The following is an 18078-nucleotide window of genomic DNA, read 5'->3' on the forward strand; positions in this document are numbered from 1 at the left end:
AAAAAAAAGGGACGTCCTCTCCTGAGAACACCTGCTCCTGATTGCTAAAAGAGTCAGATGCTATTCACTGAGCTACAGGTCGTGAATGTAACTGAGGTGAAGGAGATTGTGAATTAACACAAGTGTACTACAGGAGGGAAACCCTCCTCAAAAAACAGACGGAGCAGTGGAGCAGCCAAGGGAATGCACCGACTTAAAAAACTGTATGACTAAAATATAATTTATTATACTTAAACAGTTAAAAATATAAAATGAATTAAAACAACCCTGGCCAGGGAACAACACAAAAAACATTAATAAAACACAACATTAAACATCCAGTGGCGTCCGCCACGCAATAAAAGTCACTAAAAAGTTAGAAATCCAGGCAAGCGGTGTAGAAGGGGGAAACCCGGCGGCGTCCTCGCCTTCCTGTCTGTGTTCTCCGCTCCGGCGCGCTGGAAAAAAAGGGGCAGCGACAGTCACTACTCTTTTAGCGGTTACCGTTCATTAGAGTGGGTGGGCAGAGCTCTTAACTCTGCCCGCCGCTTCCTTGTAACACGCCAATCGGCACCGGCCCGTCTCGCCGCGGGAGGTGGAGCACTGTCTCGCCGCCTCTAGTTCCCCGCAGAAGAGTGATCTGGCCTCCAGTTACTGCAGCAGCCGGACCGCTCTCTCCGATCCCTGCTCGCTGGCGTGGTCTCCTCGTTCACCGCCCACTAGGGTTGCCAACTCCCTGAAAAATAAATAAGGGACTAGGGATGGGTATCGTTTAGGTTTTATCCGATACTGGTGCCAAACCGGTGCTTTTGAAACGGTGCCGGTGCTTAAACGGTGCTCAAACCGGTGCTTAAAGAATGGAGAACACAAAATTGGTCCAAAAACCTCTCATGTTCAGCTGTTTTTTTGTAAAAAGATAACAATGTTAGCCTTTTCTGCAGCTATGGGGCATATATGGTATCACTCTTGGCAGGAAGCAGTGCTTAAACAATGGAAAAAACACAAACTTTGTCTAAAAACCTCTCATATTTAGCTGTTTCCCACTTTTTCTTTGGTCATTTTAGCCTTTTTGGCCAGGGTGAAGGGAGCATCTGCCATCAAACAAGAAGACAGCCGCATGTAGCTATGATGATGTTTGCTAGTTCACCTTACATGCATTAATGTAATAACGTGGTTAGCCTACTCAACGTAAATTACACACAAACAACATTAAGCTACTCACGCAGAGAAGGCTGCTGCTGCCATCATCATCCTCATCATTTCTGCTACACTGGCAGGGCTAGGGGCCAGGACTCTATTAGACTCATTTAGCCATTTATTTTTAGCTCAAAATGACAACATTAACACAGTAAAACAGGTCTCTTTCTTAGACAGAAGCCTGTCATGCTTAACTTTTGAGAATATAAGTAAATCTTTCTTTAAAAGAACTCTGTCCTGCTTAACTTAAAATTATAGAAAACAATAGAAAGAAAAATATTCTTGTAACAGTGCACATATAGTGCATTTAGTACAATTGGCTTCAGTTGAGGTATTATTTCAGCTTTTCTAACGCTAATCAGCTATGGAACGCCAGGACTGCCATAATGAATTAATTAAATACACCATTAAATAATTAATTAAATGTGTCAATAATTAATTAAAATTGGAATTAATTAATTAAATAAATAGTTATGACACATGTAATTAATTAATTATTGACACATTTAATTAATTATTTATGTATTTCACATTTTAATTAATTATTGACACATTTAATTAATTAATTATTGACACATTTAATTAATTATTTATGTTTTTCACATTTTAATTAATTATTGACACATTTAATTAATTATTGACACATTTAATTAATTATTGACACATTTAATTAATTATTTAATGATATATTTATTTATTTCATTTTGGCAGTCTTGGCGCCTGGCTCTCATCATGAAATAATTTTATCTGTCAGCCTCACCCATCAAACTCAGGGGGCGGGGTTAACGCTGATCGAGTCAAAACCATTGCTTTGGTCTGGAGTGGCTCCATGCAAAACATCGCTACTGTCATGGGGGATTTTCGTGAAATCGCTCTCGAGTTGGTAAGAGATATTTTAGACCTAGCAGATAATGTTGAAGCAGGAATTGCTCAGCCGGAGCATGTGACAAATAAAACTGAGGAATTTATTGAAATTCTTGGACTTATTTCCGCACTCTCCAACCAAGACATTGATGGTAGAGTGACTGCAAACTTACATGAAGTACTCCAGCAAAGCATCGCGGAACAGCGGCAAACTCACGGAACGGGACGCCCCGCTTTTGATATACCGATTGACGTTTTCGAGCATCATGTTCTCTGTGGATTGACAGCGAGTGAAATTGCGACGAGGTTCGGAGTGTCTGAAAGGACAATCAGGAGGCGTATGGAACAAAACGGCTTAAGGTATTTACTCACTGAGAATTGAAAAACTGTCTAAATTCTGTAATAAAATTATCAGCGTTGCTCCTTTACCAGGTGCAACAATTAAGTTTAACATCCAGGCATCCATGAAAACAGAATTTATGCAATTTAACGAAGTTAGAAGTTAGCAGGAAGTTAGCTAGCTAGTTTCCATCTAAGTATAATATTGCATGTTCACACCAAGAGATTTTCTAAATCAAATTAAGATGTACAGCTCTGCTATCACTTCACATAAATGAAGACAGGAAAATAAACGTTTTGTGGGGTTAATGAAGTTGGGCTAGTTGGTATATAATGATGTGCTATGTGATCGCTAGCTACACAGCATAGACACAGTGACCTGTATCAAATAATTAGGTCATTACCAGGCCTCTGAAGAACTTCAAGACATGTTGAGGAGGTAATTTAGCCATTTAAATCAGCTGTGTTTTGGTCAAGGACACATTTAAACCTGCACGACATCGGCCCTCAAGGCCCGGACTTCGAGACCCCTGCTGTAAATGGACAAAACTTCAGTCAGGAGAACAATCGAGATAATCCACCCAGTCATTAATATACTGCTGCATGGGCTGGGCTGCAGTTACACCCAGGTTTTAAAAACTGGTTTTTAAAATCAACAGTGGTAATGAAACCCTAGAGAGGCCGACAGTGATCACTAACTGTTTTTAGGGGCTTGTTGAGATTAGATAGACCAAGATGCAAAGCATTAAAACGTGTTAAAAGCACAACAGCCTTAAAAAACACAGAGCAGTTTGAGCGTGGAAGCAGGATTCATCAGGTCATCACTTATAGACCTGATTGTCGACCAGTCTAAGATAATATTTCGTAAACTCCAACATTACTCAGTGTTTTTCATCTGTGTAGAAAGACAGACCTCTATTCATCTGTTACTGATGAGGAGTTGGATCGTATTGTAAATGAAGTCCACAGAAGCCATCCAAACACCGGCTACAAGCTAATGCATGGATTTCTGAATGCAAGAGGTGTGCGTGTCCCTGGTGAGTATAATAAGCCTGTTATTGAAATTTATGAATAAGTGATCTGTTAGTGAGCCAAGCTAAAGTTAAGCTCATGATTGTGTATGTATCCTTTCCTAAGCACCATGATTTGTTATGCAGTTTATTATACTGACACTCTTTCCTCAAAAGTGACCATGACAGTATCACTAACTGATGAATATTTGAAATTCTACTGGTAGATATTTTTACAATATTGGTCAGGTGGTTAATATAGGTATTTCTAATGAAGTGGCCAGTTAGTTTGTGGTTATTTTTGCCCACCTCTCAGTCTCAAGACTGCGGGAGTCTTTACGCAGAGTCGATGCAGAAGGAGTGAACATCAGACGTCTACGGCTGCATGTATTAAGACGACGGCAGTATTCTGTTCCAGGTCCAAACTCCTTATGGCACATTGACGGCAACCATAAGCTAATAAGGTATCAGTGGTATTGACATAGGAATCATTAACCATATTATAGATATTTTAAATAATTGTTCTACAAAAAGGTTGTTGTGTTTTTTTGTGTGTGTTTTACATATTGTCTCACAGATGGAGATTTGTTGTCCATGGTGGCACGGATGGATTCAGTCGACTAATTGTCTACTTGACAGTGGCTGGCAACAACAGAGCTAGAACAGTCTTGGAGAGCTTTATTGCTGCTGTTGAGCAGTACGGACTGCCATCAAGGGTTCGGTCTGATAAAGGTGGGGAGAATGCCGATGTAGCTGAATTCATGATCAGGAGCAGAGGCACCAACAGGAACTCTCACATCACAGGCCGAAGTGTCCACAATCAGCGGTAAATAACATGTTTTGTTGCTGTGTTATAGACTCTACCAGTGTAATGCTTTATGAAAATTACATCACATAAAAATTTTCAATTTTATTTTAATCACAGAATAGAGAGGATGTGGAGAGATGTCTACGAGCATGCCCTAGACCTTTTCTATCAGCTGTTCACTTCACTGGAACATCAGGGAACACTTAATCCAGACAGTGAAATCCATCTGTACGCCTTGCACCGAGTTTTCCGTCCACACATACAGAGCAACCTAGACTCTTTCCAAGATGCATGGAACAGTCATGGTCTTAGAACTGAACGGAATCAGTCACCACAGCAACTCTGGATAAGATACAGAGACCAAGGCCCCGTGGAGGATCCTTCAGAGGTTAGAGAACAACCGCCTTTTAACAAAGTTAAAAAAAAACAAAACAAAAAAAAACCAAACCCTGCTACATACTGTTTAGTTTTTGACTAGGGGAGAAAACCCATGTGCTAAAAGGTGATAGTCAGCGATTCAAACCTAAGCTCTCCAACGTTTTGAGCTAAGATTTCTTTGTCGCATGTACATTTTTCTAGCCTATGCACAATTGTACTGTTTTATAGTATTTGATTGTTAACATATTATTTAAATACTCACCAACATGCGGACCAAAAAAAAGTCCCAAATAGGTTGTGCAATGACCTAAAGCATTATTAAAGTAGTTGTAACTACAACACTAAAAATTATTCCACGTTCAGGTTTCTGAAGACTACGGGATTGACTGGAACGGGCCTCACACTAACCATGGAGGCGCTACATCAGTACCTGACATTCAGCTGGGCCGTGAGCTATCAGATGAAGAGCTTGCTACTTTGCCAGTTCCAGGAGTTTCATTGACAGATGCAATCGGATCTTACTTGGAGACCGTCCAAATTCTGTCAAGAACCATAGGAGACTGATATACAATCCAAGCTTTTTATTTATCATGCTAAAACAAACAGACATGCAATGTAAAACAATTTGCTTCCCTCACATAATCTTACAAGTTCCTTTCTTTCTTTCAAGTTTTTCCCCCATCATGACATTTGTCACATAATTTTTTGGTTAACAAAATTATAATTTGTTTTATTGTAATTGTGGGGGGGAAAAAAAAAAAAAAAAAAAAAAAGACATGACAGCTTGGGATGCAGAACTGCTGTCTCTCCCATTTTATATCAAAATGTAAAATTGCTTTTTAGAAAAATGTGAACCATTAAACATGTGTTTCATTCGCCTTTGGTTGCTTTCTGTTTGAACTATGGCGAAATTTCAGCCTGAAAAATCTTAAACCAGTCCAAAACCTGTGTGTGCACTATTTATTGCAGAAATAAGTGCTTCCTCGAAGTCTTGGTATGTCTGGAAATGAGCTGGCAGCTTTAGCGTTTCAAAACAAGTAGACGCTGTCGGAAAGGTGCCACCAGAGATCTCCACATTGAGTTCAGGAGGAAGCATCTCCCAGCCAACCCAGAATTTCATCAGTTGGGCCAGTCTACTTGATGAAGCTAGAAAGTCAGAAATGGAGTTAAGAAAACATTTAGTTAATTGTTCATCATGCTGCAGAGAATATACAGTGAAATTATGAATTTCATACATTATAACTTTAAATGCTTATTATCAAGCATTTGCAATATGAGCAATAGCTTTATTTAAAAAAAAAAGGGGAAAAAAAAGGTGCCTATACCAGTTTCAATGAAGATCCGTAGAAATCCAGTGATGCGGCACATGGACTCAACATCAAATTCCTCATCTTCATCACTATCCTGAGCTGGCCATGTGATTTTGTCTATTACCATCTGATAGAACATGGAAGAGGACAACTTAGTCTAAAGTACTGGTGAAAAGAATATATTTTACCATTTTTATTAATAGGAAACACCAACTTCAGTATATTATATCATGGAAAGTTCATCAAATACATTTATAAATAAGGTCTCATAAATCACTGGTCCCCAACCCCTGGGCCACGGAACGGTCGGTGAGTCATGAGGTACAGGGCTGTGAGAGTTGATGCTCAGGTGTGAAATTTATGGTTTTCAGGGTTTTTATCGTTAACTCGGTATCCTTGGTTCTTTACCCGTGTGCTATGAATACATCTTTTTTTGTTAGCGGTACTGGTTTTATTTTCTTGTATTAATCCACTACAGATTTAAGGCTGGTCTCTAAAAATACTGTCGGACATAAACCATTCCATGGTGCAAAAAAGGTTGGGGACCGCTCTTATCAGTGATGAGAAAGAACTGGTTTACCTGTGGTGTGAACTGCATTTCTGCCATTCGTGGGAAAAGAAGCGGGACAACATCTGGCCTACTCGTTAGCAGGGGCCATACCATGACATCCTTGATTCCCTTTCTCAGCTGTTTGAGTTGGCGCATGGTTCTCCCAATAACCTTCCAGGCAGAGAGACACAAGCCATAGTATAAGAACAAATATCCTCCTGAATTCTACACAAGTTGGCACGGTAGAGGAAATTTACATGAAGACACACTGACGTGCTTTGCCATATCTATTTACACTGTAGTAGACTGTATACACCAAAGACAAATATAATAAATTTGCACAGTTTACAGTAATATACTCTTCAATTCACACACACATATTTTATGGGGGCTTTGTTATTTTCCCAACATCAAACCACATTCTGCATTAAAAAAATAAATAAATAAAAAAAATTGCTAAGGTAACTTTTTTCATTAACTACAATGTGTCTTTAATGCCTATTTAAGTGCAAAACGTGGTAATGCAGACTTGAGATAACTGTTCTGCTGAAGGCACAACTGATGGGTGAGTGGGAGGATTCCCTTTCTAAATCAAGTAGTGATTTGGAATGTGTTTATTTTAAGAAGGGAATTTTAAAAACACAAACATACATTAAATTTTTTACCTGCTGTCAGTATACTACAGCCTGAAGATATTTTGTAAAGGGATTTCTGTATTTGAAGTTTCATCTTGTGTGCGCGCATTTGTGGAATTAGGGTGTGAGTGCCAACACTTCCAGGTATGAAGGACAAGGTCAGCTTTTGGTTATGAAAAAATATGTGCATGATTTAAGAAAAAAATAAAAATAAAGAAGAAGAATTTCAACTTGACTGGGAGAATGGTAAATTTTAGTGCTTAAAAACCCAATATTTACAAAACTAATTTCGGCACTAATAAAAAGGGGGGAAAAAAAGGAAACATGACCATTGCTTGCCAGTGTAGAATAAAAAGCTACTCTATACAAATCCGTCTGCTTATTAATTTCAACAACTACAACAATGTCTTTGATACTTAACCAGCAAGAACCTACCGCATGCACTAGAAGTTTGTTATGCAGCCATCTCCTATTTGTTTTATTTACTGCTGGGAGATCCCAAGACAGGGAAAGATCAGAGACTGTGTCTTGCTGTTCCTGAGTAAGTTCTTCGAGTTCAAGCTAAAATTAAGATTAAACAAGTTATTGTGGTAGTCCACACACTGATTGTAATTCAATAATTTTTTTAATTTTACATACCATTTGTATGATACTCCTGATGTGCAGATCAGGACAGTCTTCTATAACAATTGTTGCCAATTCCGGGTCACCATTGAACAGCACGTGAATTATTGCAGGACTTAATCCTGTGACACGGGGACCATCATGCAAAAAGGTGTGGGCCAACATCCTTCCTGCAACCCGGAAGAGGCTGCTCTCGATAAGTACCTCTGATGTTGCTGGGACCAGATGGTCCGGTTCACCCTCAAATAGCAGTGTTCGACCCATTCCTCCTAGAAGTACCAAGAAAGCAGAGTTTTCTTTATTTTACTTTTTTAAATTTGCCAGTGCTTTATGTAAAACTGGATTTTCAAAATTATCACAAGCTTTAAAGCAAGGAGAGTGAGGTAATTATGATAATATATACCAATATTATCCTTTAGTTAATTTCTAAAAAAAAAAAAAAAAAAAAAAAAAAATCCAGACACAAACACTACATAAGAGTAAAATACATTTAAAAGTGGTGAAATACCGTGTATATAGAATTTATTTTACTTATGTATTAATCACATTATTTTATCGTATAATGCCTTGGTGCCACTGGATTTTAACAAGTCTCACACTCATACAGAAAGACAAATGATGGGGGTCTAGTAAGGAAGTTAGGGAAGCAGACAACTCCACAGGAAGAGTCTTGTCTCTTCGAGGACTCTGGGAGGTAGCAAGGGAGTGTGAACCTTAAGGTGTGAAACAGCTGTGTACTGCTTTTTGTTCCTGAAAAAGGTATTTAACTGAGAGCCATGCTGGGCTCAGAGAGACTCTGCTGACCGTCTGTCCCGCGGACATGCAGGCTCCACCAAGCTTGGTTGTCTGTTCTTTGCGTGTTTGGATTAAAGAATGTTAGCTACCGCTCACCGCTCGTCTGCAGGCTTTATTTAATGGAAAAATTCCACAACAAAAGCATATGAAAATAGTGGTACACTTACCAAGATCTACTCTGAATCCAAACTGGAGTTTGGATATTATTGTTGTCACAAAGTACCGCATCACCCCTTGTCCAACAGCAGCATCACCTGAAATAAAATACAGATGATTACACTGTACAAAAAAAAAAAAAAAAAAAAAATGGCTGAGTATTATTGCCAAACCTATTTAATTAAAAACATTGTTTTGTTTTTTTTTAAAGAGAAAGCAATATTATTTTGGTTGGAATCCTAGAATCCTGACCCTGCCAGAAAACAAAAAAAGAGGAGTATTGTACAATACACATTTATATTAAGGTATATTATTTAGGACCACTGGGCCCATTCACAACCAACTTATTAACCTGTAACAAATTAAATTTTTTTAATATTCAATTCAGTTTTTCACAGTAACAGGGCTAATTCTGTGTGATAGAGTAAAAACACTATAACTGTCATTGTAGTTAGCATGATTGGCCAACGGAGCTCATCGTATGATGCATTTCAGCCACATGAAATCAGTAAGCCACTAAGACAACTCCATTGAAAGACATTTAACTAATTTAATTTATTTAACACAATAGATTTCTATTACTAACCATCAAGGGTACAATGAAGTGGACATGCCCATTCTTGTTGCCGTTTATAGAATGAGAGAAGTGCCCGGTCTCTGTCCTCCTCAGAGTCCCTCACATCCATCCTCAGCTGAAGTGGTGTCCCAGATGCATGTTCCCGAAGTAGATTTTCTCTGAAAACTTTGGCAGCATGAGCTGGATCTTTAATCACCACCCAATCTAGACCGCAAAAATAAATGAAAAAAATTACACATAGAAAAAACATTCTTAACATGTTACATGCAGATATGCATTCCTTTACAGTCAAAGATGAAGAACACCTGAAAAATGTCATTCAGTGCAGCACCAAAAGGCAAATGGCCTAGTACCTATATAGTGTTTTACCACAAACACTAAAAGGCCTTTATGCTACAGTCGCATTCACCCAATCAATCTTCTAATACATATTACCAGAAATATTCTAAATATTCCATTTCTGCACAGAATGAGGTTTGATTCCTGGTTTCAGTTACCCTAGCATCACTTTCAGGGTTTCCAAACAACATTAAGAACCCAAGAAAGTATTTTAACATTAATAGTCATGAATTACATTGTTGATTACATGCAGTACTACTTATTTTAAAGTAATTTTATTAAAGGTAATTTTTTTTTACTGAATGAATGTAAGTTGTTTGCAAACTTATAGCACCTCTATGTGTTTACACAGACCATTGTCAGGTTCTTTGTGAACAAACTCCTCAGTACCAGTTACTACTGGTACTACTGCACTTTGAGCTGAGGTTTCTGATGTTTCAGGCCTAACTGGCACACTTTCACTGACTGTGGCTGGCTCTCTATCATTTTCTTCAACATGGCCTCCCTCTCGTTCTCTATGTGATTCCTGAGTGGATGTCCTTGAAGTTAACAAAATTGACATAGTCATACTCTCTCATTTTCCTAATGTAAAATGAATATGTAGTACACATATGTCTTTGTTAGTACATACCCAGCACAGCTGTCTCTGTGCATTTTTATTTCAGAAAAGGAAAATTCCTTCTGACAAGTAATACAGGAGATGAGTGGACCAGAGGCATGACCTGAGCTCTCCTAAAAGATAAAAAACATCCATTTATAAATTTAAATTCCACAATGCTATTTATTTGATGACAATGATGACAATATAGATTTATGTACACAATCAAAGTGCAAGTCCTGTTGAAGTGGACGGATGTAGATTGTAGCCTGCCCAATCATTGCAGATGGGTCTTTCAGATACCCAATGGTATATCCAGTGCTGGGACATTGAAGCAATGCAAGATTTCGACTACGAGTAGATCCTGTAATTTTTAGAAACTCAAATCCTCCCCCTTCTTGGAGCTTTGGAAACACTTCCATCAGTTTAGTTCTTACAGTCTCGGGATCATTGTCATTCCCTGTATTTAAAAGAATAAACAGATAATATCCATTCAATCAAACACCCACATATTTGAAAACAAGCCAGTACTATCTAATAGCCACAAAATAACAATCACACAGTTGAAATTTAAGTCCAATTTAAATTAAAATGACAAAATATTTATCACATTCACGCTAAAAATTATAAAAACAAAAAACAAACAAACAAAAAAACCTACAGTGAACCACAATCAAAACTGGGCTCTGGTAAATTTCTACTATCAGACTTACCTGAAAATGTCACTTTTTGCTCTCCAAGTCCTGCAGCATGGAGGTCTGCTTTAAGCTGAATGCTTGGAACTTTGTTAGCCTTGTGATCAGCCAAGCAACAGAACGTATGTGTGTAGCTTCTTCTAGGTACTAGGCTCTGTGCTGACCGTCTTATCATATTTCTTCTACTCCCACCATTATACGGAGCAAAGAGCCTTGCTAGCTCGGCTGCAACACAAAGAAAATATCCCAGCGGAACAGACCACCAGTCAGCTACAACAGTCTGAACTTTCAGCTTAGCATCATTTTAAACGTCACTAACGCTACACATCAGCACCAGGCATGGTGCTGCAAAATAAGGGCGTTTTACTGACTATCTAGTTTCATGCCCCATCCACACACAACGAAAGTGAGTCACACACAAAGCATAATTAGCTAACTACCACACATAAACCTAGGTGCACAACCCCCGCCCACTGAAATTTAGATGCTCATATTGATTGCTAAGATTTAACTGTGTGCTAAGTCATCAATTAGTATAACACGTGGCTGACGTTACTTACTTTGGACAGGTGTATGTAATGGTGCCGCAGGTATCTGCTGTGTCTGAGCTGACGGAGTTGGGGAATTTGTCCTCAGAGCTTCTTCAATTAAATTCGCTGCTTCTCTCAGCAGCTCCGGACAGCTTTTTGACATTTCTCGTACACGTCGTGCAATGTATCAATTGAGGTACACAAGTATTGTCAAGTGTCTTGATTTTTATGGCGGCAACTTCTTGCTTCCAACTGCATAGCGCATCCAAGCAAAGTTAAAAATGAATATCACCACCTAAAGGATCGGAGTGAGATTTACTGGGAGTACGTCAATCTATTATCAGGGATCGATCTGTCTGGACTTGCTTTACAGTTTAACCAATCAGATGTCAGACAAGCCACAGGGAGAGCGTTAACCCCGCCCCCTGAGTTTGATGAGTGAGGCTGACAGATAAAATTATTTCATGATGACAGCCAGGCGCCAGAACTGCCAAAATGAAATAAATAAATATATCATTAAATAATTAATTAAATGTGTCAATAATTAATTAAATGTGTCAATAATTAATTAAATGTGTCAATAATTAATTAAAATGTGAAAAACATAAATAATTAATTAAATGTGTCAATAATTAATTAATTAAATGTGTCAATAATTAATTAAAATGTGAAATACATAAATAATTAATTAAATGTGTCAATAATTAATTAATTACATGTGTCATAACTATTTATTTAATTAATTAATTCCAATTTTAATTAATTATTGACACATTTAATTAATTATTTAATGGTGTATTTAATTAATTCATTATGGCAGTCCTGGCGTTCCATAATCAGCTGCTCCTGTTTGTAAACCCGCTTGTTCCCATGATTACGCATCATAACTCATCATCATTATTCATCTATGTATTACTTTTATGTATTAGTGATCTATTTGTTGTAATCATCTATCCTTGCAGTTGTTTATTACACAAAATAAATGATATTATCACACTTCTGGCCACATAGCGCTGATATTCACTGCACATGCCCATATTAACCTTAACCAGAGGGTTTAAAAAAGAAACCAGTGTTTACATACCATATCTGCTTCTGCCGTGGCCTGGTGGACAAAAAATTGGTTAAGGGTTCCCCGAGCTTTCACGCCCCTCATGTTCTTCATGTGTCCACCACTAGAAGCATGCCTATGGAAAAAGTGCGCCAGCACACAGTGCAGTGCGCTTTAAAGGTGTTATCGTGCACTTTCCCAGCCAGTTGTTTTTCCCAGTCCTCCCTGTACCTTTGCAGCCTTTTCTTTCTTTCTCTGAGGGGAACAAACATTGCTGCTCTAATGCTGGGCGCACACTGTGCGATTTGTGGCCCATTTTGAGACGCTTTTTGAGTCGTGCGACCAATTTGGTGATCGGCCCGATTTTGGCCTTCATCGTGCATCGTGTAGTATACGTGGGGTAACGAGACACGATTAACACCTCACGACCAGCTCCCGATCATCAATCGCTCGTGAGGGGTGTCACCACAGCCGCTCACACTGCTCACGCGCAAACACGTAAACGTCGGTGAAAAAGACGGAGCAGCACGGCTGTGCAGCGTGTGATCTGGACACAAGCGATGGAGGCACAACTTGTAGAACTTTGGAAAGCTCATCCGAGCCTTTTCGATGTGGCCTCACAAAATTATCACGACCACAACAACCGTGAAAATAGTTGGATTTACACTGCTGCTCAATCACAGCTAGAGTGTGAAATTGTAAGTATTATTTACCTTCTGTGATTGTACACCTCATTGTGAAAAAATCTTTAAGTTACTTTTGACAAACAAATCTATAGCAGATGTAAACTTTTTTCACCCAGCAAACCCCATCACTATGCTAAATATTATCTTATATTTTAGCTTGAAGAAAAATGTGTGTGTTATCAATGAAATCCATCTGAGGTAAAAGACCCAAGGCTTAAATATGAGGGCTATACAAATGTACTTTGACACGATGTCTGTTCTTGCCTCATGAGTAAGAATGGTGAAAGAATTTAAGGCCCATGCAGAAGGTGTGAACCCTAGCAGAAAACTACATGAAAGTGCAAGGCAGTGAGCCACTCATGTCATCCAGTTTCTTGAATTCATGGCAGACTCAGCAATTCCAAACATTGACCTCCTGTTTCTGTTATCTGATGGATGCTGTGCTTTCATGAAATACATCTTAAACATGTCACCACCACAAGTCAGACTTGGAATTAAAAGAATCAACACCATTTTGGTTGAACTAAGGCCACGTAACAGAGATACTGGCCGTGAAGTAGTCGGGCACCGGTTTAATGTGCGTCGATCTAAGTCTAGATCTACATATATAATACACATCTCTACCTACCTACTCTACCTCTATTATTGACATCATGTCATTAAAGTAGGTAAAGTGTCTCAGGGATTGCGCTTAACTTTGTTTTTGAACAGACTTGTCAAAGCAGAAAAACTTGCTTTGGTCACTGAAGAGGGTCCCCAGAAGATTGCTGCTGTATAGATCACTGCAATAATTAAATCTGTAAACAGAATGTTTATTTTTATTTTAAGATGGATTATGCAGAATCCAGGATTGGGTTAAGACAAAGCTTCTACAGATCTTTACATCAGAGTGACCCACACATTGAAACTGAGATCATTGGAAAGATTATTTTCATTATTATGGTTAGAGTCGGGGTGGTCCTAGCTTGTTTGGTTCCCTCTTAAACTTGAAAAACGCTTCATTATACATTTTAATTGTTATTCTAAATTGTCACAGTCAGGCTGTGAAGCTGACTATAAGAATTTGAGGAGCGGACCCAAAATGCAGACACCAAGGAACGTGGAGCAAAACTTTAATGTGAACAAAGAGAGCCTTTTAATAAGGCTGATTAAACATTACGAAACAAAAATGCAGAGGTCAAGTTGAACCATAACCAAAACTGGGAAACCTAAAGGTAAACATAAAAAAACAAAACATGAAACCTAATGTGGATAAAAAAGCTACGTACACGGGTATTGTTAAAAATGCAGATTTTTCTATGCGTATGCACCGTGTGCGCCTTTTTTGACGTGACGCTGTGCACCAGCGTCTTTTGATAAGTTTCTGTTTTTCTGAAAGGCAGATAATTGTGTTACTTAAGTGCCTTCATCATTTCAAATGTTAATAGCTAAAGACAGTATTTTGGCTGGGGTAGACTCACAGCTTAGGAATAAACAAAATGCATACAGCATACATAAATGTAATTTTTATTTATTTATTTATTTTTTTAAGTAAATTTATTCAAAACCGACATCGGGATTTAGGCTGTGACAGCGTCTGTTTTGAATGTAGAAGCCACATCCAAAGTTCACTCTGACACTTCTTTCTAAATGGAGGGACAGTAACTGCATGTGTGTAAAAACTGCAGATAGTCAGATTAACAACAGTATTTTGTCTCTAAATTGTGTGAGGGCACAAAACCCTGTTTAGTCTTTGCCTCGACAAGAAACACGACTAACATAGAAGACCTGAGTGAAACATAAGCAAACTAAACTTAAGGCAACCAAATGATAATCCTATTACTCAAAATTTAAAGGGATAACTTAGGAACTCAAAACGTAAACGGAAAACGGTGGGTCAAAGACCGAGGAGCGTAATATTAACATAGAAAATTCATATTCAATCACATGTGGATGTAATTCACTTCATGTTTTATTCAGTTTATGTGATTCTACTTGAGTCAGATTTGTGTTTAGGACATTTTAACATGAACATTCATTCAAAATCCGATTTTCAATTCAAACGGTTTTTAAAACTCAGTAAATTGCCATTTATTTCTTTAGTTAATTTATACAACGCCTTTTATGAAAACATATATTTTGTTTGTTAGATATTCTTTGAAATTAGGAGCTCCATACAAGTTATGTTATCTGGAACATATTTACATTTAATATTTTGGGTTATATTTTGATCAGTTTTAGATATTTGTACAACGTTGTTAACCATTAGTAAAACCACATTGAGATCATGTTTCTGCATTTAACAATTACAACATTTAATGTTATTGATTCAAGATTATGTGTATGATGAGTTGGTGACACAGTTCTTACTTTCCTGCTTTCCTTCAGACACACACAAAACTGCCTAGCTTGAAGCTTGATCATGGATCATGAAGCTGGATTGCGTGGACACACACACAGAACTCAAGTTATTAGAATTTTTTTATTACATATGTTTTATATTTTAAGACCTTTGACCTTACTTTTGATGTTGAGGCGGCAGGATGACGGGACTTTAATCTCTTTCTACGACACACGACACAGCGGCATGCAATTGGAATTTGGGTTTTTATGTATGGTTGTTCTGGAAAATTTGTTTGGTGCTTTGGGGTGCTTGTGTGGTCCTTGAGACACGATGCTTGTAAATTTGCTCTATAATCTGCACAAAGGGACTGCACATGTAAATGCACTGTATGTATTGACACGTTAGTTGTTGCACATCTACAAAATTCCTAAACATGTTGTAGTAAGTTTAGACTATACAAACTGCTTGTTTTCTATATTTTTAGTTAGGGCTGTGCTATATTATACCGTTCAGGGCAAAAGCAGATCGTTGAATGAAACCGATGAACCACAATTAGTTTGTAAAAAATGGTGCAACTTCAGTGATGTGGTACTGGTTTGTTTTTTTGCCCTTCAGATACCCACCAAAGCACATTTGTTTTGTAGAACATGCCAGTGGGCTGTCGTTATTAGCATATTTTTCTGACTTTAAGGCGCTCTTAAAATTCTCAAATTTTCTCAAAAATCGACACTGCACCTTATAATCTGGTGCGCCTTATGTATTCTGGTTGTGCTTACTGACTTTAAACCAATTTAATGTGGTACATGGCACTCAAATCTGTCAAAAAAATCTTTTATTACAACTTTGGTAAGCTAGGAAGCTGCACCACTTGATGGATAGTAGTGATGGGATTTCCGGCTCTTTCGGTTCGGCTCACTAAAAAGAGCCGGCTCTTTCGGTTCCGAACCGGCTCTTCAGGTTGTTTTGTTGCTTTAATTAATTTATTATTAACAATAATATAAAATTATGCAAAAAAGGAATTACTAACGTAAAAAAATTTGGTTTTATTTATATATGTTTATATATAAATATATGCGGTGGCCCCTAGAGACAAAACACGTACAAACTCCAAAACACATTTCTAGCATGAACTGAACTTCCAAAGCAGAGCTACTAGATCACTTAAATTACACAATTGAAAGCATGTGTGTGTTGTTTGTGTATTTATACACAGGCACTCATATATATTCAAATAATTTAAAAAAAAAGTTAATTTACCTGTTACTACCACACACCAAATCCGGTCGTTGGTACTTGCTGGCTTGTGCAGCCACAAGATAACAAAGGCTCAACACTGCGCCCAGTATCCTGGAGCACTTCTGTTGTCTTTTGTACGTGTTTTGAGTTTTTATATGCTTCTGAGTTTTTATATGCTTCTGAGTTTTTACGTGCATCGGAGTTTGTACGTGTTTTTACGTGTTTTGGAGTTTTTACATGTTTTGGAGTTTGTACGTGATTTGAAGTTTGTATGTGCTTTGTCTGTAGGGGCCACCGTAAATATACTTTTATTTATTCACTCCACATAAAATGTAATAAATAAATCATATAATACAAAAATCAACTATTCACATTTCAACTTTTAACTATTTAAATTTTCATCTTTTTCCTTTTACAAATTTAAAGTGAAAACAACACAAAACACTGCAAACCACAACACAATTAAATATAAATTATAATATGACAACAAAAAGAACATGCACATTCTCTGTCATATGGACCTGCATGAATAAACTTTCTGAATCCTTTATCATCTGCAACCGAAAATAGTTGTGGATGATTACTATACCTTTCTAATGTGACGTTGTTGTCTCTGGCTCTCTTTCGCTCTCTCTCTCTCTGGCTCTGCTCTTGTGCTACTGAGTGTAACTACCGCCCCTCCCCCCTCTGCCCAGCGTAAAGCACAAGGCTCGCTTGCTGAGTGAAGCAGAAAAAAAGTGCGAGAGAGGCTGAGAGAAAGAAAAGAGAAAACCCACGTGACGGCTCGCGATAAGGAGCCGGCTCGCGTCGTTCACGTCAAAGAGCCGGCTCTAAGAGCCATTTTGTTCGCGAATGACCCACCCCTACTAATGGATAGTAGGGGTGGGTTTTTATAATCGATTCATCGATTAGAATCGATTCTGGCTTGGATAACGTAAAATCGATTCATTAAAATCCTGAATCAATTTTTTAATATAAATTTATTTTGCCCGAAATGCCAGAATCTCTGGTGACATCTCACAAAATTTCAAGAACCACCAAACAGTAAATGAGAGCAGGTACACGGATTCTGCCCATAGACTTAAACACACAGCGTGACCCGTGGATCAGAATCAGTTAGATGTCGCCTTTCTCACGGTCGGGGCTGAAAGCCGACAGCTCGCTGATTCTGATCTGTCGGCGGGTCCGCGCTTTGTGTTCACGCCCTTTATGCGCTGATTCTAAAACTGTTAGTTTGATGTCTCTCCAAACAATATTGACCGAACCAGCAGCAAAAGGAGATCCAAACGCTTCACATAAACATCGTCATGAATTCACTCTTTTACTGTTTTGCTTCCATTGCGATGCGCAGCTCTCTCTCTCTCTCTCTCTGTACTTCAAGAACAGTTTCCCTTTCTT

The 18078-nt window shown here is 38.2% G+C and overlaps 2 protein-coding genes and 1 long non-coding RNA gene across 4 annotated transcripts; 1 reads left to right on the plus strand and 2 right to left on the minus strand.

The window, feature by feature from the left end:
• Window positions 1–1899: 1899 nt before the first annotated feature.
• On the plus strand, window positions 1900–5450 carry LOC146712587 (uncharacterized). Its single transcript, XM_085452155.1, has 6 exons — window positions 1900–2400; window positions 3283–3416; window positions 3706–3853; window positions 3967–4215; window positions 4315–4585; window positions 4939–5450. The coding sequence occupies exons 1-6, from the start codon at window positions 2006–2008 to the stop codon at window positions 5137–5139; spliced, it is 1398 nt and encodes a 465-aa protein (XP_085308281.1). The 5' UTR covers window positions 1900–2005; the 3' UTR covers window positions 5140–5450.
• A 44-nt stretch (window positions 5451–5494) lies between these two features.
• On the minus strand, window positions 5495–9794 carry LOC146712588 (G2/M phase-specific E3 ubiquitin-protein ligase-like). Of its 2 annotated transcripts, XM_085452167.1 has the most exons (7): window positions 9232–9794; window positions 8657–8743; window positions 7710–7963; window positions 7506–7631; window positions 6466–6606; window positions 5901–6012; window positions 5495–5721 (listed from the first exon to the last, which is right to left on the minus strand). In XM_085452167.1, exons 1-7 carry the CDS (start codon window positions 9539–9541, stop codon window positions 5504–5506), a joined length of 1248 nt encoding a protein of 415 aa, XP_085308293.1. In that variant the 5' UTR covers window positions 9542–9794; the 3' UTR covers window positions 5495–5503. The 2 variants fall into 2 exon arrangements, with proteins under 2 accessions (XP_085308293.1, XP_085308294.1); XM_085452168.1 differs by lacking the exons at window positions 8657–8743; window positions 9232–9794 and having other exon boundaries at window positions 7710–7967.
• Window positions 9795–10197: 403 nt separating this feature from the next.
• Window positions 10198–11845, minus strand: LOC146712589 (uncharacterized). The gene is made up of 4 exons (XR_014919069.1): window positions 11415–11845; window positions 10873–11079; window positions 10381–10619; window positions 10198–10293 (listed from the first exon to the last, which is right to left on the minus strand). It is a non-coding gene; the product is annotated as an uncharacterized LOC146712589 (long non-coding RNA).
• Window positions 11846–18078: the final 6233 nt, after the last annotated feature.

Source organism: Copadichromis virginalis, linkage group LG3 (genome assembly GCF_057382275.1).
Source record: "Copadichromis virginalis isolate Kocher_CV1m ecotype Utaka linkage group LG3, C_Virginalis_male_GT1.1, whole genome shotgun sequence".
Classification (NCBI taxonomy): Eukaryota; Metazoa; Chordata; class Actinopteri; order Cichliformes; family Cichlidae; genus Copadichromis; species Copadichromis virginalis.